Source organism: Gymnoscopelus braueri (assembly GCF_963280865.1).
Source record: "Gymnoscopelus braueri genome assembly, chromosome: 12".
NCBI lineage: Eukaryota > Metazoa > Chordata > Actinopteri > Myctophiformes > Myctophidae > Gymnoscopelus > Gymnoscopelus braueri.
Window position 1 is genome coordinate 19,313,010 of NC_137614.1, and position 25,585 is coordinate 19,338,594.

At 42.0% G+C, this 25,585-nt stretch overlaps 1 protein-coding gene across 10 annotated transcripts in view; it reads left to right on the plus strand.

Moving 5' to 3' along the window:
• The window catches only part of ubr4 (ubiquitin protein ligase E3 component n-recognin 4), a 62,948-nt gene that overhangs the window by 20,075 nt on the left and 17,288 nt on the right, over positions 1-25,585 (plus strand). For 6 of the 10 annotated variants that reach the window (XM_080443472.1, XM_080443474.1, XM_080443478.1 and 3 more), the window contains 43 exons: positions 185-303; positions 622-719; positions 874-1,031; positions 1,309-1,515; positions 1,868-1,969; positions 2,159-2,259; positions 2,525-2,912; positions 3,239-3,302; positions 3,445-3,636; positions 3,879-3,949; positions 4,327-4,519; positions 5,261-5,494; positions 5,828-5,998; positions 6,940-7,122; positions 7,901-8,059; positions 8,170-8,322; positions 8,476-8,703; positions 9,269-9,426; positions 9,768-9,942; positions 10,248-10,449; positions 10,809-10,972; positions 11,269-11,485; positions 15,065-15,281; positions 15,715-15,747; positions 16,265-16,328; positions 16,510-16,644; positions 17,161-17,335; positions 17,449-17,577; positions 18,009-18,130; positions 18,406-18,517; positions 18,726-18,856; positions 19,157-19,334; positions 19,474-19,578; positions 19,978-20,115; positions 20,243-20,411; positions 20,701-20,905; positions 21,211-21,324; positions 21,673-21,882; positions 22,291-22,440; positions 22,832-23,059; positions 23,544-23,622; positions 24,165-24,398; positions 25,086-25,254. In XM_080443472.1, coding sequence (XP_080299598.1) covers positions 185-303; positions 622-719; positions 874-1,031; positions 1,309-1,515; positions 1,868-1,969; positions 2,159-2,259; positions 2,525-2,912; positions 3,239-3,302; positions 3,445-3,636; positions 3,879-3,949; positions 4,327-4,519; positions 5,261-5,494; positions 5,828-5,998; positions 6,940-7,122; positions 7,901-8,059; positions 8,170-8,322; positions 8,476-8,703; positions 9,269-9,426; positions 9,768-9,942; positions 10,248-10,449; positions 10,809-10,972; positions 11,269-11,485; positions 15,065-15,281; positions 15,715-15,747; positions 16,265-16,328; positions 16,510-16,644; positions 17,161-17,335; positions 17,449-17,577; positions 18,009-18,130; positions 18,406-18,517; positions 18,726-18,856; positions 19,157-19,334; positions 19,474-19,578; positions 19,978-20,115; positions 20,243-20,411; positions 20,701-20,905; positions 21,211-21,324; positions 21,673-21,882; positions 22,291-22,440; positions 22,832-23,059; positions 23,544-23,622; positions 24,165-24,398; positions 25,086-25,254 — 6,834 coding nt within the window. The remainder of the gene's footprint in view (positions 1-184; positions 304-621; positions 720-873; positions 1,032-1,308; positions 1,516-1,867; positions 1,970-2,158; positions 2,260-2,524; positions 2,913-3,238; positions 3,303-3,444; positions 3,637-3,878; positions 3,950-4,326; positions 4,520-5,260; positions 5,495-5,827; positions 5,999-6,939; positions 7,123-7,900; positions 8,060-8,169; positions 8,323-8,475; positions 8,704-9,268; positions 9,427-9,767; positions 9,943-10,247; positions 10,450-10,808; positions 10,973-11,268; positions 11,486-15,064; positions 15,282-15,714; positions 15,748-16,264; positions 16,329-16,509; positions 16,645-17,160; positions 17,336-17,448; positions 17,578-18,008; positions 18,131-18,405; positions 18,518-18,725; positions 18,857-19,156; positions 19,335-19,473; positions 19,579-19,977; positions 20,116-20,242; positions 20,412-20,700; positions 20,906-21,210; positions 21,325-21,672; positions 21,883-22,290; positions 22,441-22,831; positions 23,060-23,543; positions 23,623-24,164; positions 24,399-25,085; positions 25,255-25,585) is intronic. The other 4 variants (XM_080443479.1, XM_080443481.1, XM_080443477.1 and 1 more) reach the window with 3 other exon arrangements.

Sequence of the window (25,585 nt, forward strand, 5' to 3'; positions counted from 1 at the left end):
ATAGCAAATTCTACTTCCTTTTGGGGTGACGATTTCTTCCACCATCACCAACTGGGTGAATTTTGTCAGATTTGATATGATAAAATCCTGAATTTTAAGTTGCATGACCACCTGTTAACATACGGAAAATGTAGAGGATATTTGTAATACACACTACAAATCTGCCTTGACTTGTCCAAACCAGGTCTTACCTGCTAATGAGTCTTCCAGAGGAAGGAGAGAACAAGCTGACAGATGCTAAACTCCAAGGCTATGCAGCAGTTCTCTCCATCGGTTCCACACGCTGCAAGGCTAACATGCTTGGTACGTACAGCAATAGTATTATGCAATGGCTGGGTCCTACTGGGTAAAACAGCCTGATTCACACTGTTAAAATTTACTTTTGGTGATCAGTAGATCACAGTAGCGGCACATCTACAGCTAAAGTTATTTCAGTTTGAGTTATTTGACCAGATATGATGATGATAATAATTAGGCATTTCCTCCCAAAACCAATTGCAGCACATGTTAATTGTGAATATTAGAATTATCACTAAACCCCATTTTTTTTGGTGCCTTTTTATTTGAGCTCCTGAAACACACCGTTTTAACATGAGCTTCGTTTCTGATACATTGTCACAGGTCATAGTGTGATGCAGAACTTGCCTTCAGCTGTGCAGACTTTGTGTGAGACTTGGAATAACATCCACACCAATGAGTTCCCCAACATTGGATCATGGGTATGTACGGCAATAGTTTCTGCTTTAACTGGGCTGTCATCCCTGAAAGGGGGAGCAGTTGACCCTGCTGGTTTGTTAGCCCACTCAGCAGTTCTGAAACTGGTATCAGTAATCAAGACATTATTAAGAGGCTTGTATCCTCTTTCCTCCTCAGCGTAATGCATTTGCCAATGACACCATTCCATCAGAGAGCTACATCAGTGCCATTCAGGCTGCTCACCTGGGCACATTAAGCTGCCAGTCCCTGGCCCTGGCCTCCTCTCTCAAACACATCCTCCTCTCGCTGGTTCGTCTCACTGGAGACCTTATTGTGTAAGTGTCTGTTCAGCACCTTGTCCAAACCTATTCTAAACCTATACTGTATGTTGGTAAACATTTGTGTGACACAAATATTTGGTACCGTTTCCCTGCTCTTTATCCATTTTTATACACTGTTACAAAATCTACAAAGCCTTGGACTACTGTCCAGATGTTATATACTGTACGTTATTGAAAATGTATTGAACAATAACCAAGTTATTATCATTGGCTACAAGGTTGTCATGGTGACATTTTTTATCTTGGATAATATTTATCTCCATCACCTCAGCACTGAGGAGCTGACCCCCTCACAGGTGGTACGCACACTGCTGCCTCTTCTCCTGGAGAGCAGCACGGAGAGTGTAGCTGAGATCAGCAGCACGTCACTGGAGCGCATCCTGGGTCCTGCAGAATCAGACGCCTTCCTGGCCCGCATCTACGAACGCCTGGTCACCGGCTGTTACAACGTCATCGCCAACCACTCGGACCCCAGCAGGTATGACCTGGATTTTTTCAAGTGTTCACAATCTAATATTGGTATTGTCAAGTTATAACTAGTAAAAAGAAGAGTAAGAGTGATATGGTCCTCTCTGGCTTGAGAACATCCTATCATCCACAGGTTTATATGGGTACATTTTCTGTCAAATTGGTTGTATATTCAAAATCCAGTCCATTTTATAGAATATACTTAGGCAAATCTATAAATTTTAGGAAGGTATAGACAATTTCTCTGTGGTGAATTATGTCAATAGTGTCTGCTAAACAATATTTTTATCTGACCAGTACATGGGTCATTTAATCCAAATCTTTGTATGATGGCCATTTAATTCAAATCTTTCTTATTTCAGTGGTTTGGATGAATCTGTGCTGGAGGAATGCCTACAATACCTTGAAAAGCAGCTTGAAAGCAGTCTAGCCCGCAAGGCTATGGAGGAATTCTTTTCATTCAGGTAACTATTTTGACCACACAGCACTGTGCATTTAACATGTAATTGATCCTTATCAATCAAAATTGTGAGAAATATTCCTCACATGCTTAACACTCATTATCATGTCATTATAAAAGACGTTGTTCACATGTTACAATATAGCAAGTTTAATTCCACTGCTTCATATTTTCATTTGTTGTTTCTTTCCAGTGGTGAGCTGGTCCAAATTATGATGGCAACAGCCAATGAGAACCTATCTGCAAAGTTCTGCAATAGGGTGCTGAAATTCTTCACCAAACTTTTCCAACTCAGTAAGTTCACTCTTATTGAAATTCTGTACATTTATGGGAAATTCGAATCCTAGAATGTAATGAGTAATGGCTAATTTATACTGTGATGTGGTGCTCAACAAAAACAAAATGTATTTTCAACTGAAAAGTGTTGATTCTACACTTTCAATAGAAAAGTTCATCAAACATTGTCGAGTGATGCTTTTCAGTTACTAAAAATGAAGTATAGTTTGGTGCCGCTCAAGTAAGTAACCTCTCACTGTGATGTATTTGCTGTCATCCCCAGCGGAGAAGAGTCCAAACCCCAGCCTGCTCTGCCTATGCGGATCCCTGGCTCAGCTGGCGTGCGTGGAGCCGGCACGCCTCCAGGCTTGGCTCACACGCATGACAGCCACCCCGCCCAAAGACTCAGAGCAGCTGGAGATCGTTCAGGAAAACCGACAGCTCCTGCAGGTGCTCACCACCCATATTGTACGTGACAACAGCCAGGTGGGAGAGGGAGTGTGCACGGTCCTCCTCAGCACACTCATACCCATGGCAACAGACATGCTTGCCAACGGTGACGGAACAGGCTTTCCTGAGCTCATGGTCATCATGGCCACTCTGGCCAGTGCTGGCCAAGGGGCCGGTCACCTGCAGCTGCACAGGGCTGCCATTGATTGGCTGACTAGATGGTAAGGAGTCAGAAATGGCGAAAATTTTAGAGGGACAGATTGTAAGAATATTGTAGGTACGGATGAAAATCCGTACCTACACTACATAAAACTACTTAAAAATAACTAGATTCATCGTGCAGGTGTACAAAAGTGCAACATTGGGTATTCTATAAATATACATCCAGTTTCTATACACATTCCTTCCATTAATTCAGCAGAATAGTTTTGTCAGCAACATTTTCACGACAATGTTTTCACCAACTAACTTATAATTGAAACATCAAATATTTAGACTGGGTGATGTATCTCTATTAATGTGTATAACCAAGTTCTAACTTTTGCAGCAAGAAGTATTTGACCCAGAAGAATGTTGTGGAGAAAGTGAGTTTGAATTTGACTCAGGGCAAGGTAGGTTATTTAGTCCAGCACTACACTGTAATATTTTGCAATACCTCTATGGTTCAATCAATTACTCTTGTATTCCCATATATTGTAGTTTTAGTTGAATCCTCCAAATATCAAGTTTCTTTTATTTCTGCGTTATTTTCAGCATGCCAGCATGCTGGAGTGCTCGTGCCACATCATCTCCTACCTGGCTGATGTGATGAACGCCCTGAGGCAGAGCAGTGGCCAGGGCTCCTCTGCTCTCCTGGTGGAGGGAGAGGAGAAAGCCATGGAGGTTGACTCAGACTGGGTAGAGGAGCTTGCTGTGGAGGAGGACGATTCTCAGGCTGAAGACTCTGTAAGAATCACTAAACTCATGTCTGTGTATGTCTGCCTGCAACGGCAGAGTCATGTGTTATGATTATGAAATATGATTGCTACATATGATATAACATAAATAAAATGGAGTAAAACTACATTCATACATTAGGGTACGATGTGGTGGAATTGAGAATTTGAATAAATTGATGCTGAAATTGTGTACGAAAAACACTTCTAATGTCTAAATGAATCTGGAACATGTTTGTGTTGCTTTGATAGGATGAAGACTCCTTGTGTAATAAACTCTGCACCTTCACCATCACTCAGAAGGAGTTCATGAACCAGCATTGGTAAAACACATGTCCCTTCTCTGTGATCTCTTCTTTATCACATTGGATTTGACAGATCTGATTTTTGTTTTCTAAATGTGTTTATATCTTAAGTATCTTTCTGAGCATAGGTCAAAGTTCTGCCATACTTGAAGCCTGTTCTGAACAAATTTTCCAACACAAATTGTTGTAGATATCCTCATGATAACTCCTCTCTTTTTTTCTCCTGTCCATTTATTTACATACACGGCTGTGTAAGGAAACAAATCAATGAAGATTTTCTGTCTTGGCTTTATCATGCAGACCCTTCACCCGGTGAATGAATTAGCATAGTTTGGAGTCCTAGCCAACTACGGGCGCCTAGCTCAGTCTTCTGCCTTGCTCCTCTTGTTCCACAGGTACCACTGTCACACCTGTAAGATGGTGGATGGGGTAGGTGTGTGCACAGTGTGCGCCAAGGTCTGTCACAAAGACCATGAGATCTCCTATGCCAAATACGGCTCTTTCTTCTGCGACTGCGGTGCCAAGGAGGATGGCAGCTGCCAGGTGAGACCGAATACCTCAGGTCACCATGGGAAGAGAACGACAGCGGTAACTTTGGCTTGCAAATCATTCCCCCATTCATTGATTTCCATCACAGTCCCATTTCATTTGATCAGGGTCCTAGCTAGTGTCACGCATTAAGGCCAGAACTCATGTGAAAAATGCATTCTATCTTTGTTCTGTTGTGTTTGTACTGACACATTTAGTTAGTTTTGGTGAAATTGCTAACCTTGTCAACGTGAGCATGTAACACTAAGCAAACTAACATAAGCCATATCTTGTAACTTACTAGAGTGCTAGTCTAAGGTCTACATCCTCTTTCTGTGTTTGATACTTTGACTGTGTTTGCTCTGCGTAGTGTACAAAGTTGTAAATGACATAAAATAGCCACTACATTGTTTAGATTCATGGCCGTGGCATTCTGGAGTCTCCTTGTGCCTTTTTAAAATAAATGACATGTGTTTTGATTTGATGGTTGCCTTAATTCCGAATAATAGCTGTGATTCTTATTGTGTTAAAGGTACAGCCTGAAAATTCATGATCTTATTTATCCTTAGAGTTAGTTTGAATTGCCATCCAGCACATCCTCTCACACACCATCCAGTTGACCTGCCTTTATACCTGTTTAATCAGAAAATGTAAAATGTTGTCAAAAGACAGCAAAAGAGAGATGCTTAGAAGTGTATCCGTGTATGAGAAGCTTGTGTTTGACACAGCAAACTGTGTGTACATGCATTTCTACCATGTTCCTCTCCTGACCTTGCCTTCTTGGTCCCGTCATCACTACAGGCCTTGGTCAAACGCAGCCCAAGCAGTGGAATGGGATCCACCCTCAAAGAGTCGTCAGCGTTCCAGAGCGAGCTGCGAATGCCCGAGAGCGCCATTCGCCACCAGAATGCGTCGCCCTCCGACAAGGGCAAGGTCACCATCTGTGACGGCAAAGCTGGTGATGAGGACAGGCCGAAGAAAAGCAGTGTGTGCAAGAGCATCGAGGGCTGCCAGGAAGAGCTTCTGACACAAGTGGTGAGGGGCAGTGTCCTTGTAAATAAGTCTGAAGTATACAAGATTTCTGTGCATGTGTGTCAATTGTTTCTCTCACTGTCACTCTTTGCCTCTCTGTCTGTGCAGCTCTATCTTTCCTTGTCCCTGTCTATCGCTCTCTTTTATTCTCTCTTGCCCTGTTAGTTATTAATCGCCGTCTCTCTGCTTTTCTTTGGAAATATTGTCCAGGCTATTAGATACTGTGCAATATATTGCTAAGATCAATAATTGGTCCACAACCATGTTGTCTTCCTGGTTTGCATGATTCCAGTCTTTTGACTCTCTTTGACTCCTCTTCTTCCTCATACATTCCAGCTGGGGTCGTCCACTGCAGCAGTCGTTCTGGAAATGATCATCTTCTTGATGGACGCCATCCAGACAAACTTCCAGCAGGCGTCTGCTGTGGGAAGCAGCAGTCGTGCCCAGCAGGCCCTCAATGAACTGCACACCCAGGACAAGACTGTGGAGATGACCGATCAGTTAATGGTATGATGACATAATGGTATCGTTTGTGCTTTTTTGATTCCTTGTCATTTGTCAATATCATGGTAATTCTTGTAGTATATGAAGTTTGTAAAATATTTGTATTTCAATGAATTGGTATTATTTAAAGGGATATTTCACTTTCAAACATGCTTGGGGTCATTTTAACATCTAATGAGGCTTTTGTGAGCACCCCGGACAGTTTTTAAGTTGCTTGATTCAGTATTTAGATATTTGATATTATTTTTATCAGACACACCCCCTTCCTATTAGATTTAGCTGCTTTAGAGACAGTACTAGGGTGTTGGCAATCCTCTTCATTGTCTGAATACAGTGCAGAATGACAATTTATAATCAAATTCCAAATGTCAGTTCAAAACTTCAAGAAATATTACTGCTGTTGTCACGTACCATGGATAGGGATGGGACTATTAACCGGTTTTAGCATTAAACGTCACAATTATTTAATCGTAAGCTCAGTGATATAAAAATTCAAAATAATAATTCTCTACTCGGGTCCAAAATAAATGTAGAACTGAAAATGTTATTTTGTAATACAGTAGAAGAGGCATGTAGCTTTTGTAGGTATTGATGCTTTTTATTTACTTCAAAGAGATCAACCTTTGTTAATTTGTATTCATTATTTTGTATGTATTTGGCTACTGCATGATTTGGCCACTGTATTATTTGTGTTTTGAAAGGCAGCAACTGTTAAAAAAGCCAACAAAGAAATTGTGTCAAAGTGATTTTATACATCCAGAACTTTGTGGAATAAATTTACGTGTAATAATTGTGAAACCGTGATTATTTCTCTCACTGTAATCGTACCATCAAAATCAATAATCGTCCCACCCCTAACCATGGATGATGTTGAAGACTAGATTAGAAAGGGACCACATTAAACTAATTGGTCTCCTTAATGAAATGTTCTGTTGTTCCCTAAGGTGCCCACACTCGGCTCCCAGGAAGGAGCGTTTGAGAACGTGCGGATGAACTACAGCGGTGACCAGGGCCAGACCATCCGGCAGCTTATCAGTGCCCATGTCCTGCGGCGTGTGGCAATGTGTGTCCTCTCATCCCCCCACGGCCGCCGCCAGCACCTCGCTGTCAGTCATGAGAAGGGCAAGGTGTGTGACTGAATTCAGTTGTAAAACATTGTTAAAAATAACAAAGAATTAATCACTCTCTGTAATCTAAATCAGTGGTCTTCATGGATCTCAACGAAGGACATATTGAAAAATGTAACTGCTGTTCAGTTACACTGAGAATATGATATGGATTCATCCACCTTGATTGTGTTTCATAAAAGACCATATAGCGAGCTCCTTAACCTAGTGTTCAGTTTCCAAATGTCTGATTAACACATTCCATGCCAGAGTTTAATCTCATAATGTACTCACCAGTGCCAGCGTTTTATTGTTGTTTTTTAGTTTTTTTCATGTCGCCACAGACCTCGCTAAATAAGTTAAAAGTGCGCGTTCATTTGGTTCTAAACACACCGCGGATCCGTGAGAAACGGCCAGCGAAAACAGTTTCCAAATCCGTGCCGCCATCTTGAAGCTACAGCAGATCAACGGTAAACAGTGATCAGCGAGGAGAAAAACAACAACCGAGAAAATCGAGTTTTAAACAGGATCCCAGACAGGAAGCGGATACGATCGAAAAAACCGGAACCCGAATAATTCCGTTTCCGACCGGAAACCGGAAACGGAAATGGATCAAAAAAATTCGGAAAGTGCACCTGGGGCGATTACAATGGGAATCGGCGGTTCGCGTAGATCTACGCGACTGGCACGCTGCGGCTTTAAATAGGTTCGCGTAGATCTACGCGACTGGCATGCAATGTGTTAAAGACATCCCCTTAAAGCCTTTTTTGCCTCCTCCTGTTTTTCCCTTTCTTGACAGATAACGGTCCTGCAGCTGTCCGCCCTCCTGAAGCAGGCTGACTCCAGCAAGAGGAAGCTGACACTGACCCGCCTGGCCTCGGCTCCCGTCCCCTTCACTGTCCTAAGCCTGACAGGAAACCCCTGTAATGAAGACTACCTGGCCGTGTGTGGTCTCAAGGTCAGAAGCGTTTTTAAACAATAACTCCCACGCATCGATTCATTTAGCAAAGATTTAGATGTTGTTCTCCGACCTAACTGTCTCTGCATCAATCTCCTCTCCACTCACAGGACTGTCATGTTCTGACGTTCAGCAGTACAGGCTCTGTGTCAGACCACCTGGTGTTGCATCCACAGCTAGCCACTGGCAACTTTATCATCAAAGCTATCTGGCTGCCTGGCTCTCAGACTGAACTCGCCATCATCACAGCTGACTTTGTTAAGGTATGTAGGATTTTGTGTTAGCCTTACCAGCAGCAGAGTTCCAAGTACGGCTACACTATATTGGTCTTCTACTGGCTGGATTTCCATTGCCCATGGAATTCAACATTTCTAATACTCTATTTTTAACATTATCTTTGTTTCCTTTCTGATCAGATCTATGACCTGTCTGTGGACGCCCTCAGTCCCATGTACTACTTTCTGCTCCCGAGCTCCAAGATCCGGGACGCTACGTTCCTCTTCAATGAAGAGGGGAAGAACATCATCGTCATCATGTCCTCGGCAGGCTACATGTACACCCAGGTCATGGACGAGTCTAGCAGTGCCCAACACGGCCCATTCTACGTCACCAATGTGTTGGAGATCACACATGAAGACCTGAAGGTTATTTAACACTAGTTTCACACCAACACTGCTGAAATATTGGCTCTCATCTGACGTTTTAGAGAAGCAGAAACTGCTCCTTGGATACACTCGTAATGAGTTTTTGTTAGAGGCATTGGTAGTAGAATGCAAAAATAGAGATCAAAGCAATTGAACTTAAATTTCTGGTATGTTGATTATGCCCAAAATTTCTCAAAAGAAAGGGAAAAAAGGAATGGATTAGTTATTTTCATGCATCCTGTATTTTGGTTTTCACTGGAAAATATTATTTAAAAAATAAAAACAGTCAGTCAGTAGCGCTGTCGCCTCACAGCTAGAAGGTCCTGGGTTCAATTCCCGCCGGGGACGCTGTGTCTTCTCCTCCACGTCATCAGTGCCCATACCCTAGGTGGGGTTGGTGAAAGGGCCTCTCTGTGTGGAGTTTGCATGTTTTTATAAAAATAATACCTATTTGGCAATTTAAACAAGACATGCATGGCGGAAAGACAAGAAACACACATTGTCATTTTAAAATGCTGATTGCCACAAAACATTATTCCTCTATTTTCTATGCTCATGACTGCAGGATAGCAACGGTCAGGTAGCCGGAGGTGGCGTGTCGGTCTACTACTCCCATGTGCTCCAGATGCTGTTCTTCAGCTACAGCCAGGGCAAGTCATTTGCTGCCACCATCAGCCGTAGCACCACCGATGTCCAGAGACTCTTTACCATCAACATCAAAGGGTAACTGGAACTGAAACCTCACTCTTCAACCAGGGCAGGAAGCTGTTTAACAGGCGTTGTTGAATTTCTAATTATTAACAGTAAAATATCAGATAATGATTTCATTTATAATAGATTTAAATACTAGAATGGGATCTGGTATAAACCACTGGCCCCCCTCATTTTCTCAGATAGTTTTGTAGAATGATGGCCTATTTCCACAGAATGTTCACCTATTGTGACATGCCCAAAATACGGACGCTAGGGTTCAAGTGGTTTATGGTTGGTGACCAGACGAGTACAATAGACATACTGGCCACAACCACTCATTCCGTTTCTCTCCACTCCGTCCCTCTTCACAGCTCAAATGGTGGCAGCAGTAAGATGTCTCCTGCTCTGTGTCAGTGGTCCGAGGTAATGAACCACCCAGGGCTGGTGTGCTGTGTGCAGCAGACAACAGGCATTCCTCTGGTCATCATGGTCAAACCAGACACCTTCCTGATCCAGGAGATCAAAACATTGCCTGCCAAGGCTAAGGTGAGGGTCAGATCAGTGCCTGATATGGAAGAATCACTGAGCATTTTTGGAGCATGATTGTGAAATAACATGTTTAATTTGAACATTAGTGGAGATAGTTGTAGATACATTGTACACATTTATTTTAGGGATTATCAAGAGCCACTAAAGATTTGGTTTTCACTGAACTGACTGATAAAACACAATATGACAACACTAATCATGGAAACCATGTAGGAATTTGCCTGTCGATTTTAATTATGGATTGAACTCATTTCAGTTTCATTTCTTAGAAATAATGTACCACTTTTCTTTCTTATCCTCAGATACAAGACATGGTGGCTATCCGCCATACTGCCAGCAATGAGCAACAGCGAACCACCATGATTCTGCTGTGCGAGGATGGTAGTCTGCGTATTTACATGGCCAATGTAGACAACACATCTTACTGGCTCCAGCCCTCACTGCAGCCCAGCTGTGGTATCAGCATCATGAAGCCAGTACGCAAGCGCAAGGCAGCTGCTACCAGTGAGTAAACAGGGAAGGGTGATGGTTTCTTAGGTTCCAATATACTGTACATCCACTACTTTGGCTGTTAACCAGGCAAATACATTTTTAGAACAGACCCCAGACAGTGAGTGATTGGCTGCCAATGCTCAATCCCATTCGGTAAAAAGAAAAGAAAAGAGCAGAATAGCCGAAGCTAAATGACTGGTAGATGCAGTCAGTCAGTGACCGGTAACCCAGTGCTAAATCTTGGTAGAGTAGAACATCCTAATCCTAAATGATAAATCCTGTTATAAAACTTACATCCTCCACTTAATTCACTTGTACGGTACATTCATTAAATCTTCCAGTTCGTTTAACTATGTTGACTTTGACTGCAGCCACACGGACCTCCAATCTGGTGACCTTCCCTGTGGATTTCTTTGAGCACAATCAACAACTGACAGAGGTGGAGTTTGGAGGCAATGACCTACTGCAGGTCTACAACGGACAGCAGATCAAACACAGACTCAATTCCACTGGGATGTATGTCGCCAACACTAAGGTATGAGCACTGACACCATGGTTGGTACATGTTTTGTTGTGCATGCATTCATGCACAAAGTCTTTGAATCATGCTCAGCTATTTTTTAACCATTAACTACCGTAACTACATCGAGCAATGGAAAGCCAATTGAAGAATTTACTCGCCTAACATTTTATGCGTTCCATGTTGCTAGATTGCTAATGAATGGCTTGCCATTGCAAGGGGACCCATTTACAGTAGATAACTCTTCACATCTACCCTAGTCAGATAAATAAAATTAATTCTGTCATCATCATAACTGTTTTGCTGTCCAGCCCGGCGGGTTCACCATAGAAGCAGTCAACAACAACAGCTCCATGGTGATGACAGGGATGCGGGTGCAGGTGGGCACTCAGGCCATCGAGAGGGCTCCGTCCTACCTGGAGCTCTTTGGTCGCACCATGCAGATAAACCTGACACGTGCCCGCTGGTTCGACTTGCCCTTCACTAGAGAGGAGGCCCTGCAGGCTGACAAGAAGCTCTCCATCTTCGGTAAGAAAGGAAGAGAAGGTGGATAGAAAAATGGATGGCAAGGAGGAAGGCAAATGAGAAATACAGGGGAGTCCATCCACAGTACTGTCCAGACCAAAATTATTAAACGTTAAAGTTTTATGTCTCTAATTCACACAACAGGTTAATTCTGCATCAAACTCACAACCTTAGACATCAATGGCAAGTCAAGAACTTCAGAGCTATACCATGGGCAAGTCAAGAACTTCAGAGCTACTTGCCAAGGGAGAAACTATAGATGGCTTCCAACTGTTACTTAAGGCAACTCCGCACCAAACAGACTCGTCCAGACTATTGCAGACTACTCCAGACTGCAACAGACTGGTATTCGGTTGGCAAAAGTTGCCATTTAAGTCTGTCAGCCGACTGGCCATTCATGTGCTAATTTGACTTTTAGCGTGCCAGCGTTGCCAGGTCTGCTTATTATAAGCGACTTTGGGCTTGTTTCCCTGCAAAGCCACTTAGGGATGTTCCCAGCGTTTTTTCTTCACTGACGTGCAGTGGTGTAAAGTAACTAGTACATTTACTCAAGTACTGTACTTAAGTACAATTTTGAGGTACTTTTACTTTACTGGAGTATTTCCAATTGTCTATACTTGTACTCCACAACAATTATTTGAAATGTTTAGTTACTAGTTACTTTGCAGATATAAATCATTATGAAACATACATTAACCACTTTAGCCCTATTTTATACCTATAAGCTATTTGAAAATAGCAGATCTACAAGCTCACAACGTGTTGCGATGCACGCGTTCTGAGCTTGTAGATCTGCTATTTTCAATTTTTTTGTACTTTTACTTTTGGTACTTTAAGTACATTTTTATACCAATACTTTAGTACTTTTACTCAAGTAAATGTTGAATTCCGGACTTTTACTTGTAACAGACTCAGAGTACATCTATTGCATTCAAGCCTGGAATTTCGTCATTTTAGGGGCAAGGCCACTTGGCCTTTGGTGTTGTAATTTTTTGGAGGGCACAAAGGCCCTGCCCGGCCTTCCTGCCAGGGCAGGAAAAATAATAAAGATTTTTAAGTCCAAAAATGATTTTTAAGTCCACGGAAATAATGCATTTAGCTTGAAGGTTAAGGATGATTGTATTTTAATATATTATAAGAATAGCATAACTATCTGTGAAATATTACCCATTTATTTTACAAAATAATGTGTTGGCAAATGACAAATATTTAGTTATATAGGTCTCAATATGTCACATTCAGCCCTGGACTTCACTGACTGAAGTAGCGGTCACATTAATCACATTAGATTCACAGAATGTATTTTACCCACAAGTTATTTTCATTCAAATGAAATGTGAATGAACTTGCACTAATAATGACTTTAGTTGATTTTTCACTCTTTAAAATATAGTATTTCTTAATTATTAATAATTACAGCTTGTAGATTGGCTATTTTCACGATTTTAAATTGTTTTTAAATAATAATAAAAAAAGGAACATACAAGATTTCCACCCGACAGCCATAATATATAGCCAATATATGGTTCTGTATCAGTATATGAGTCCGTTTTTGAAGATTTCATTCTAATTGGCTACTAGCCTGAATATGAATTTCATGAGCCTGGGTAGGTCACCCTGGCTTGGCGGAGATATGCCCTGTAGCACACTCCGCACAGCAGCAGCAGCAGGTGAAAGCAATTCACTTAATTGCTCGTTCTCTCTCCCTCTTTCCGTCTCCTCAATCTCTCGCTCGCTCTTTCTCTCTCAATCTTTCACTCTCCCTCTTTCTTTCTTTCCTTCTCTCTCTGCCGCTTTTTACCTCCCTCTTTCTCCCTCCCTCCGTTTCTCTCTCCGTCTCTCTCCCTTTCTTTCTCCCTCCCGCTTTCTCCGTTCCTCTCTCTCACCCACTTTCTCTCTGTCTTCCTCCCCTCTCTCTTTCTCTTTCCCTCTCTCTCTCTCTCTTTCTCCCCCCTCTTTCTCTCCCCCTCTACCACTCTTCCTCTGTCACTATCTCCCTGCTTTACGAGCCTATTCATGCAATGCTTGAACTCTCACTCAGAAGGACATGTTTACATACTTGCGCATTACATATTTATACATAAACACGGATGCATGTGACTCCGTCACTGGACAAATTTACACACCTGCTCCCAATCACCACAGCGCAAAAGTAGGGCAAATCAATCAATCTCTCTCTCTCTGGGAGCAACAACAAGAAACAGTGAATGTAGGTTTTCATAGACATGGTCGCTTGTTTCTCTCACATAATCTGGCAACACCGACAGCCCTCTGTTGTCACTGCCACTGCGCTACCAGTCGGCTAAAAAGCTGAACATGTTCGGTCGGCCGAAAAGGTCCCGACGGACCCCCCGACGGACCCCTAACCGACTGGCCGACGCTTCCCGAAGCCAATTCGGCCCAAAATCGGGCCGACTCAGATTGGTCTGGAGAGGGCTTAAGGCAATCACCAGGGTTACATGTAAAGTCAGATTTTAAACCCATGCCAGAAATTCAGTCATCAACTCAAAATTCTGAGAATTCTTATACTCATTCTAGACGACAGAAATGTATGCAATATTATTTTTTACAAAGATTGTGATGATGCGATGCGAGAGTGCGCACTAGCCAACACCAACTCGGGACTCCTGAATCCACACCCTCCTGTCTAGCATCAGTGACTTGAGCTCTGCAGTGTTGTTAGCTCCGCTGTCGTGCCGCAGTGTTTCTATCTAGATGGTGCGGTGCGCCTCTTTCCCTTCCTAGCTGTGCCAAAAAAATATATATCTCAAATGTTTTTGCCAGACCCAAGGGGGTCGGGCTTACATGAGGCTTTGTACCTGTTTCGTCCATACATGGGCATGGTCACTTTGTCCTCCGGCCCCAGCCAAAAAGAAGTCTGTCACTTTGTCCTCCGGCCCCAGCCAAAAAAAAACGAACTATTCATGACATCATTATTATGTCACAAGTATGTAATTAAGTAAAGCTCATTCTGGGTCTGTCAGAACCAGGTCTCCTGGTCTTGTTGAGATACATTTACCACATTCAATTGTCCATGACATAAGAATTTATTTTCAAGAATATTGGAACTTTATTTGGTGAGAAGAATTTGAAATAGCTGTTTACAGTACTGTTTAAAGTTTTGGTAGTTTCCTTTTTTATATATATTTTGATTCACTTTGGCCAAAATCTTGTGGAGGACTGTCTGAAGATGCAGTTTAGTGAGTTTGCTGTCAGTTGAGCAAAAGATGTGGGGGTAGGTAGTTTTCATTCATTCTACAGTTTTTGAGAATAAAAGCATCTGATCATTTCTGCTCACTTGGGCCTACATTTTGGTGAAAGGTGCAAAGTTTTAGCCCACAGTAAACAGTTGAGGAAGTTGACCTACTGGTAATTTTATTTTCATGCATGGGAATTCAAATTTCCTCATGATTGGCAAATTAAAGTGAGACCGGCTGCAGAGTAGTACCGCCCCTAAAGATTACAATACAATCTAATTTTCCGGATATGCCTCATATACCTTCTTATAAGAAATTGAAACGTGTCTTGAGATTTGAAAAGTAAGTAATTGAGCTTCTATTTCTTTTCATTCTTCTCTCAAAGTTGGAGCGTCCGTTGACCCGGCTGGAGTGACCATGCTGGACTCTATCAAAATATACGGTAAGACCAAGGAACAGTTTGGATGGCCTGAGGAACCACCTGAGGACTTCTCCTCCGCCTCTGTCAACAATGTCTGCAGCCCCAATCTCAACCAGGGCAATGGCTCATCAGATGGTGACATAGCCACGCCCACCACCACCAGTGGCAGCGTACTAGAGAGGTAAGGGGATGTTCATCTTGAGGGCGGGGGTCATGTTTTAAGACACAAACGGTTGGCATCCAGGAATCCCTTCCGACTCAGTTTAGTATGCTGATAATCATATTAAAAACTATTTTCATTTGTTGTATATATTTATAGTGTAAACATATTTATTTATACACATTTATTTATACACCTATCTAAATACAGAATTTACAAAGCTTTTTAAAAAGACACATTGTAGCTTGCCGCAGAGAGTCTGTTTATGTTACATTATTACGAGTGAACATGTCCAATGCATGGCTACTGACCACGATGTCATCTTTTCTCGCATGCCTCTCTTCTGTTAAACAGTCATTTATTCTTTCACATGTGTTTTCTTTCTGTGATCCTCACACTTTTTTTGTTCTTTTGTGTTTTTTTTTCTTTTGCCCTCCAATTTACAATAAAAAAGTTGTGAAACTGAGTCCTTATCAACCCTGGACCGGTTAGTAACTTGCCCTTTCTCTGCTTGTGTGTCTGGTTTGTGCATGTTTGCCAGTTTTGTGTGTCCATGCTTGTTAATGTGAACATGCCATTATGTCATCAAAAAGTTTGCTGTTAAAATTAAGAGGGTGACATTTTATTTTTTACAACGAGCTTAGTGTATTAACTTGTTAACATTATTCAAATAATTTGGCTTAAGCACTTCTCCTTTACTTCTCCTTTTGTATTTGTTGTCTTAATACCAATTATTGTGCACTTCTATATTTATGTATATTAATTAATACACATTTTAAGAAGGATATTTTGAAATAAAATGTCTCCCATAAGTTTGAGATTTTTCTGGTGATGCAAACATTGTTGACTGAAATTTGTTAGTCTAAATTACAATTATTGTTTTTAATTTTACAGTACTTGCACAGGCTGCATCAGGCTGTGATTTTATTTGTTAAACCTTTTGGCTGAGTAATTTTAAATCCAGTCTACAGTAGAAGCAGCTTTTGACCATTTGTCTATTACAGATTGGTGGTCAGCTCCCTTGAAGCTCTGGAAAGCTGCTTCGCAGTGTGTTCCTCCAGTGAGAAGGTAAACAGAGATTTTGGCTGAATTTTTTCATTTTACTTTAGATTAGCTTCTTAAATGAAATGATGAGTGTGAGTGAATATTGCCACTCAATCTGTTGTGAGAGTTATCTGTGTGACTGTGTCTCTGTTACCACCTTTCTGTCTTTGTATCTCTCTCCATCTCTTTTTTTTTTCTTTTTCAGGAAAAAAACAAGGCTGCAGCACTAGAGCTGGCTACCCTGCTCCTCTCCATGCCGACCCCAGCTGGTGTACAGCAGCAGACCAAAGGACTTCTGGCCAGCTTGCATACCAGCCGCACAGCCTACCACAACCACAAGGTACAAACTGCAACAATAAAACAACTTTGCTCAGAGGTTTTTACTCCAGAAGTGATCAGTGATGTTGTTAACATAAAAATAAATAAATATATAATTAAAATAATTTATTTAAGTCTAGGTAAAATGGCATGCGTCCACTGGATAGAAACTGTAGTAACCTACAGTTTTAATGTTGACTTTAAAGATGAGTAGAATTAGGTTAGGTATGATGTCTACTGTATGCATTTCTGTCCCTACAGTACACATCTCCTACTGTACATCGTATTCACTACTCAGAATACATAAGTGACAAAGATACAGAAGAAGTTCATAATAATAATAGGAAAAAGATCATTTACACTTTCAGAAATAGATAGGAACTGAGAAGATTTCCACAACCTATGAAGACCTTAACATCCTAAACCAAATTCAACTGAATAATGAATAAAACTGGTATGAGTAACGGGGCTAATGCTACTAGCATAGCTCACAGACCCCATATCAAAAGCACTAAACATGGCTGTTTCCCTTCCTTAGGACCAGTCCTTGCTGGGTAATGCAGTGCAGTGTCTGAACAGTTGCAGCCGTGAGGGCAGAGAGCTGGACCCTGATGTCTTCCAGAGGCTGGTGATTACAGCTCGTTCCATCGCCATCATGAGACCCAACAACCTGGTCCACTTCACAGAGAACAAGTCACCGCTCCATGACTCTGGTAGGAGACTATTTGAATCATCTCAAAGAGTGCTTTATTAATGTAAAATGTATGTGAAAAAAACAATGATCGCCCCTGAACATTTCCTTTTTAACTTTGTCATTTTTAACCAGAAATGGAGGATTGTCAAAAGCCAGGGGAGATCGAGAGCTCTAACTTTATCATGCAGCTGATGAATAACTTCTGGAAACTCCACGCCCTCAAACCAAAGAACGCCTTCCTGGCTCCTGCCTGTCTGCCAGGTAAATGAAAACTCTGCTTGATAGATGACTTGTCTGCTCACGTCCTGCGAGAGCAGCAGATGTCTGAAGGACTTAACTAATGTGGCTCAAATGAAAATCATAGTTGCTTTGCAAGGTATGGCATTATGAATATTGATAATGATTTGTATAACTTTTTTCCTTTTTACTACAGTGAACATTCTAAATGAACAGAGATTATCTACCTTTATAGCCAAGATATAGAATTATTCATTGTTTAAAACCAAAATTCTAACATGTATACATGTTAGGATTTTAACTCTTAACTGATTATATGTTGGACACTTATCGTTATCGATACCATAATCAAGTGGTTGTTCACTCTCTCTGAAATTGTCACAGTCTATAAATATAAACGTGAGATATTATGCTTTGGGCTGTCAAACTGTCAATCATGTTGTTTGCTCTTCCAGGTCTGACCCATGTAGAAGCAACAGTAAATGCTCTGGTGGACATTATCCATGGATACTGCACCTGTGAACTGGACTACATCAATGTAGCCTCGAAGATATACATGCAAATGTTGCTGTGCCCAGTAAGTATTTGTAATGGTCACGTCCCTTGGAATTAAAGGATGTGAGTTATTAAAATGTGTATCTAAAGATATGATCTTTTGTATAGACAAAGTGAAGGAAACGCATTTATTGTCAGCTAGTAATTTAACGAATAACATTTTTAGAATAGGATATCCAAATGATAGCTGGTTGTCTGCCATAGTGGCTGGTACACAAATAAACGGAATATATGCATGTTTCTGAGAAACGGTTACTTTGGTTGTAAACACATTTCTTTCTTTCTTTTTTAACCTAGGATACATCTGTGAGCTTTGCCTGCAAGCAGGCGCTGATCAGAGTGCTTCGACCAAGAAACAAACGGCGCCATGTGACCCTTCCCTCTCCGCCACGCTCTAACACGCCCATGGGTAAGCATTATACTCTCTGCTTCATATGACATCCTGTAAAAAGCTATAGCCTGATTTATTCTTTGTTGCTGCAATGCATTGTGAGCTTTTGGATCTGCTATTCTCAACGCATGACACCAGCATAAAATGTATTTGCAAAGTATAATTCAAGCCTAAACCAGTACATGGTGATGCATTGAGTTTTATTCATGACTCATTATCTTTTCAGGTGACAAAGATGACGATGATGATGATGATGCTGATGACAAGATGCAGTCTTCAGTGCTGACCGTAGGAGATGAGGGCAGACGGGAGAGTCAGGAGCATAATGAAGTGGACCATGGAGACTTTGAGATGGTGGTGAGTAAATCTTCAACTGAGATTGGATGCTTCAGTGCATCTGTGGAAACAAATACATTTTAGAGACATTGCTTATGTGGCACCATGAGGTGGTGTTTCAATTTTTTTTTATAGGACAGGCATAATTTGAAGTAACTTTATTTCTTTGAGGTATGATCCTTTTAAGACTGAAAGTGAATTTGCCGTAGATATTAGATTGATATTTCTTTCCTTCTTAAACTCAAGCTCAGTGACTAGCTGCCTCCCATCTACCGTAATGAAAGCATGAAAACATTTGTGGTTTTTGCTTGTTTGTTTCAGTCTGAGTCCATGGTGCTGGAAACGGCAGAGAATGTGAACAACGGTAACCCATCACCCCTAGAGGCTCTGCTGGCAGGGGCAGAGGGCTTCCCACCCATGCTGGACATCCCTCCCGATGCAGACGATGAAACCATGGTGGAGCTGGCCATCGCTCTCAGCCTGCAGCAGGACCAACAAGGTCGGCACTGTTCCTCACTGTGCTTTTTAAACATGTCTTGTTTATGTACCCAGTCGCCTAAATTGTATGAGTTAGGGAATGTGGATTGTGTGAATCAATTTCATGCAAAGAGTAACTTGGCGTATATTCACATTTTCAGGCAGTAGCAGCAGCGCCCTTGGGCTCCAGAGTCTTGGTCTGTCGGGTCAGGCCCCCAGCTCCTCCTCCCTGGATGCTGGAACACTCTCTGACACCACAGCTTCAGGTAGTGAGACATTTCATCACACACTACTGCCACACCACTGCACTGCGGCATGGCCTTGTGCTCTCCCCTTCCATTGATCAAGGTTTTGCTAATCATTCCATCCATCTTTTTGAGTCTGGATTGAATGCCTTGAGGAATGGCCTTTTTCTTTCCTTTTCTTTTTACAATCTTCCTCCTTTCACATGTCTGTATCGGCTGAGGGTGTGTTGTTTTTTTATTAAAACTTCAATGCAAAAGTTTTAAGTTAATTTTACTTTTCATGAGCAAATTTTCATCTCAACTGCACCAATAAAAAATGTCTCTTGCATTGTGTCATCATACACAAAGTAATCTATAATATCGTGACCAGATGAAGAGGCTAAGGTGTATTTACTGTTACAGCTGTTGCTATCATTTCAGCCCCGGCATCAGATGACGAAGGTAGTACTGCAGCCACAGACGGCTCCACGCTGCGGACATCTCCAGCAGAACACGGTGGCAGTGTGGGCTCAGAGAGTGGAGGATCTGCCATCGACTCTGTAGCAGGGGAACACAGCGGTGTGTGGTCGCTTACAGTGGTTTTGAATGAGAATTCTTCATTTCAGATCTTGTTTCATATTTTGTGATTCTAATACATTTTGCTTGTGTTTTTATGTACGTGTACCTGTTTTCATGCATATTGCAGTGTCAGGACGTAGCAGTGCATACGGGGACACGACAGTGGAGGGCCACCCTGCGGGTCCAGGCAGCGTGAGCTCCAGTACCGGGGCCATCAGCACCACCACAGCCCAGCAAGAGGGAGACGGCTCAGAGGGAGAGGGAGAGAATGAGGGAGATATCCACACCAGCAACAGGTCAGCAGTACTTCCACAAACACTAAGGTTTCATTTCAATGTTGTCTCATTTCGGAACCTGTAGACTTTTTCATTAGGTACGTTTTAGTTGCAGATAATTTAAGCGCAACATAGTAAAGCCGTAGCATACCAATACAACTGGACAAAAGAGCCCAAAATAGGAAAAATAATCAACGCTGTGCACAAGTTTTCGTTCTGTTTACAGGGTGATAAAAATCTAAACAATAATTGCTAAAGATTTAGTGTTAAATTATCTGTCCATGTTTTTATTGTATGCGACTTCGTACAGGCTGCACATGGTGCGTCTGATGCTCTTGGAGCGCCTGCTGCAACATTTGCCACAGCTGCACAACGTGGGTGGAGTCCACGCCATCCCTTACATGCAGGTCATCCTCATGTTGACCTCTGACCTGGATGGAGAGGACGACAAGGACAAGGGTGCCCTAGATGACCTCCTGGCACAACTAATTGCTGAGCTTGGCATGCACAAAAAGGTGTGGACTGGAATGTGTCTGTCTTGTGTTTGATTGTGTGAATTGAAAGGTCCATGTTAAAAGTAGATGAGGTGATTCTTTTGTTTATCTTATGCTCCAAAACTTATCAACTGAACAGATGGCTATCCATCCCTTGTTCTCGTGTCATTTAGCTATGATTAATTGTGAGCATAATATGCTCACAATATATTAGATTGTAATTGTAATTGTTAGATGATTTCTTTTGGGATAGTCAGGTCTGGAACTGGAACTTGTGTATGTTTCATTAACTTGATGTCTGATCATTGCATTGTCTCTTTTGGCAGGATGTGTCCAAAAAGAACGAGCGTAGCTCCATCAATGAAGTCCACTTGGTCATCATGAGACTGCTCAGCGTCTTCATGTCTAGAACAAAGTCTGGCTCCAAATCCTCCTCTGAGGTATGTCCTCTCCTCCCCCTGCAGTGTGTATCTCGGAGAGATATCATGCTCTCAAAGACTTGCTGACTTCAAAGTTTCTATTAATGTATAATGGATAGCATTACCTGGACGGCTGAAGTACTCTAGCTGTGTATTGCTGAAATACAAAATTCCATTATAGCACAGTAGTATTTGGTGATCTGTGATACTTATTGGTCATTTCCTCCATAAAAACTGATGACAAAATTACCATAGGGGTGGTGTGGAGAAAATTAGACTGGCCAGTAAAGCCATCCACTGCAACACTAATAAGGTTACACAATTGGAGAGTCTTTCCTATGTCAAATCTATGTCTCTTTTCCTTTTTAGTCGTCCTCTTTGATTTCCAACGCCACAGCAACAGCCCTGCTCGGCTTGGGTGCCATCGACTACTGTCTCCATGTGCTGAAGTCCCTGTTGGAGTACTGGAAGAGCCAGCAGGGTGAGGAGGAGCCGGTGGCCACCAGCCAGCTCCTCCGCCCACACACCGCCTCCTCTCCACCTGACATGAGCCCCTTCTTCCTGCGCCAATACGTCAAGGTAGAGGATTAGACGGTTAACATCTGTCCCTCTGCTCCCAGCATTTCTTGGTTTAGTTTGATCATATTCCATTTTGATCTTCTTTTTCTTTTATTTACCTGAGTTGTGAGGTGTGGTAAAATATATCACTTAACCATCTGTCAGTAAAAGTCGGTCATCTTCATCATATCACCACACTAAAATATAAAAATAGAATACATTCAAAGAAAGGCTATTTAATTTGTCAGGTTTCAATTCAATTTAATTTTCAATATTTCTTTAACTTGATTTCTTTTTTTTTTAATGAAATATCTAAAGCCAATTTCTAATTGTCCAGTTTATTTCTTACTTTTCCTACCATTCATATATAGAGCAATATGAATACTGAGTTGCAGTGTTGACTGAATATCGTGTTTGTCTCTCTCTTAGGGTCATGCTGCTGATGTTTTTGAGGCCTACTCCCAGCTTCTGACTGAGATGGTGCTCCGGCTTCCCTACCAAATCAAGAAGATCGCAGACACTAACCCACGCATCCCACCTCCTGTGTTTGACCACTCCTGGTTCTATTTCCTGTCTGAGGTAAGAACATCACTCAGTCACATTTAGTGCTACACTCACTTAAGACTTCTCTTTGTAGCATTCATTTTGATCATGGGATCATCTCACCATGGGATAAGTCATTATCTCCTCCAGGCATGAGACTGTGTTTCTCATGCCCTTACCCGTGTGTGTGTCAGACTGTGAACAGCTCATCTCCGGCACAGTTGGACTGAGCGGCCTGAAACTTTGCATGCACACTCCCGGCTTGTTATTAGCGCCACCAGGAGGCAGATTTGACTCCTACTCCTATATTACTTGTTCAAACCTCACGCAAATCAGTACACATTATCTCTATAGTCATATGATCAATTAATCTGTATTTACTTTCGCTGAAAAAAACCGCTGCAACTCTGTCTCCTTTTCCCCTCAGTATCTGATGATCCAGCAGACACCGTTTGTGAGGAGGCAGGTCCGCAAGCTGCTGCTATTTATCTGCGGTTCCAAGGAGAAGTACCGGCAGCTGCGAGATCTGCACACTTTGGATTCTCACATGCGCGGCATCAAGAAGCTCCTGGAGGAGCAGGGCATCTTCCTGCGGGCCGGCGTGGTCACTGCCACATCTGGCTCTGCCCTGCAGTACGACACACTCATCAGTCTGGTGAGCATTCAACCGTACACATTTACATCTGTTGTGTAACTTTATTCCTCAAATAAGTGGGGACCGTTTCCACTTTTTTGTTTGAATGTCCATGTTATGCTTTTCTTTACAGTGTGCCTGTGGGTCCTGGAAAAAAGTCTTAAAATGTCTAAATTCCAGGCCTTAAGTACTGAAGCTTTATTTTGTACTTTGTCGTATTATGGTGACGTGTGGCAAAAGTACAACACGTCGCGATACGACACAATCTGCTATTTTTGACATGCGCAAAATAGGGACGTCAGGTTGAATTTTTGCATAGATTTAATAGAAATAAGTTTGGCAAAGAAAAACTACCACATGTATCAGAAAAAGATAAATTATAAATAAGTGTATGATGGTACAGTAAATAAAATAGATAAATAAATCGTATATGTCTTTCCAACCACCAGCTTGCTGAAACATGCAGTCACCTTGCCTTTAACTAATTTATCTTCCTTTGTTGTAGATGGAACATCTAAAGGCTTGTGCTGAAATCGCCACCCAGAGGACCATCAACTGGCAGAAATTCTGTATGAAGGATGACTGTAAGTTATTTCTCATGATTTGTGTACATTTCTTTAATTCTGGCTTTTTGAACTTTGAAACCCTGTAGTGTTAATGGTTTATGGGGTGGCTCTTAGGAGCTTAGTAGCTTAGTGGGTAGATCGGCCATCTGGTAAGGTCACCGGTTTGCCCCCCCCCCCCCCCCCCCCATATGTTTTTTTTCATGTTTAGCTCACTTTCTTGAAGTCATATACTGTATACTTTACATTAATGCTGAGTTTTCTTGGCATTCTAAGAAGCCATTGATCGGTTTCCATTAATTTCAGTGTAGTACTGTATGCAAATAGTATTCAATGGGTGAATATTTTTCACATTTTATAAATTCATAATCTCAGACCCCCAATGCCGGCATCAATATGACATTATCAACATGTCAGAGATCCACTGAGAAGCGAGGCCATTGTTAGACCCGGTCTTGTTTCTCATCCTGTCCTTTCTTCCCCTCTCATCCTGCCTCCCTCCCATCCCATCATTTGATCTCTATCCTCCCGGTCCTCCTCCCTTCTGGTCTTCCCACCTCCAGCCGTGCTGTACTTCCTGCTCCAGGTCAGTTTCCTGGTGGATGAAGGTGTTTCTCCAGTCCTGCTCCAGCTCCTCTCCTGTGCCCTGTGCGGCAGCAAGGTTGTTGCCATCACCGCCTCTTCCTCCTCAGGAGGAGGCTCGGGCGGTAGTGGGCAGGCAGGAGCCTCCCAGTCTTCCCAGAGCAAGTCCTCCAGTAAGAAGAGCAAAAAAGAAGACAAGGAGAAAGACAAGGAGGGTGAGGCAGCAATAGAGATGTTCAAGTTCATTCATTTTCAACAGAGCCCGACCGATGCCCGATTTTTAGGTTCGATGCCAATTTTGGAAAGTCCTAGACCACGATAACTGATGTTTTTTTTTTAAAGGGGCAAAACCTCGAATTCAATTATTTTTGATTTGATTAGTTTCTATTTGAGTACATTTAACTTATAAATAAATGAAAATAATCCCAAATAACTTCACAACATTGTGAGCTTGTAGATCTGCTATTTTGGAAATAAATCTAAACTACACATTGGTTAAATAACATCCGATATATTGGTCGGGCTCTAATTCAAGTCATTTATTGAACCTACAAAGAACGTAGTATTTGAAGACGGGGGATTTTCCGTCAAATGAAATGGAAGCGATGAAACAACAAATGACCACATTCACTTTAAGTACTTAATAGATACCTCTGTCACATTTGTCCGCTCTTTGTCCATCACATAGTGTGCGATATCCTACTAGAAAAGTGCGCTTCTCTGAACCAGGCCGGGTTGTCTACCCAGGCGCGTGAAATGTAATGGAAGGCAGTCATAGCCAATTGGAATGGAATCTGTCAAATCTGACTGATACATTTTGATCACTGACCCCAGAGATAATATGTATTTGTGTGAGTTTAAGCCAGTTATCTGATCGAGATTGTTTTTCTGTTGGTGGAAAGGTGATGGGGTTGGCAGCCAAGAGGACCAGCTGTGCATGGCGCTGGTCAGCCAGCTCAACAAGTTCGCCGACAAGGAGACTCTCATTCAGTTCCTTCGCTGCTTTCTCCTCGAGTCCAACTCATCTGCCGTGCGCTGGCAGGCCCATTGCTTGGCACTGCATATCTATAGGTACAGTTTAAACAATGAACAAACACAGTTTAAAGGCTGTTTTATACTGCTAAGACACTTGTCTTAAGAGTATAAAGTAGCCTTAAAAAAAAGTACACATTTTCTATCAATTACACACCCAATGAAGCCTTGGAATTCATGAGATTTGTTTTGGTCACATTCCTAAGCCAATCATTTGATGACCAGCTCATCGGTCAGTAGTAGACCCAGTAAGAGACTTGAAGAGTCTCCTCGCCGGTCATCAAATTATTGCCTTAGGAAAATGAGTATTTTTTGGGGTGAACTACTCCTTTACGGCAGTGACTCTCTCACACACTGATTCACACTCAAA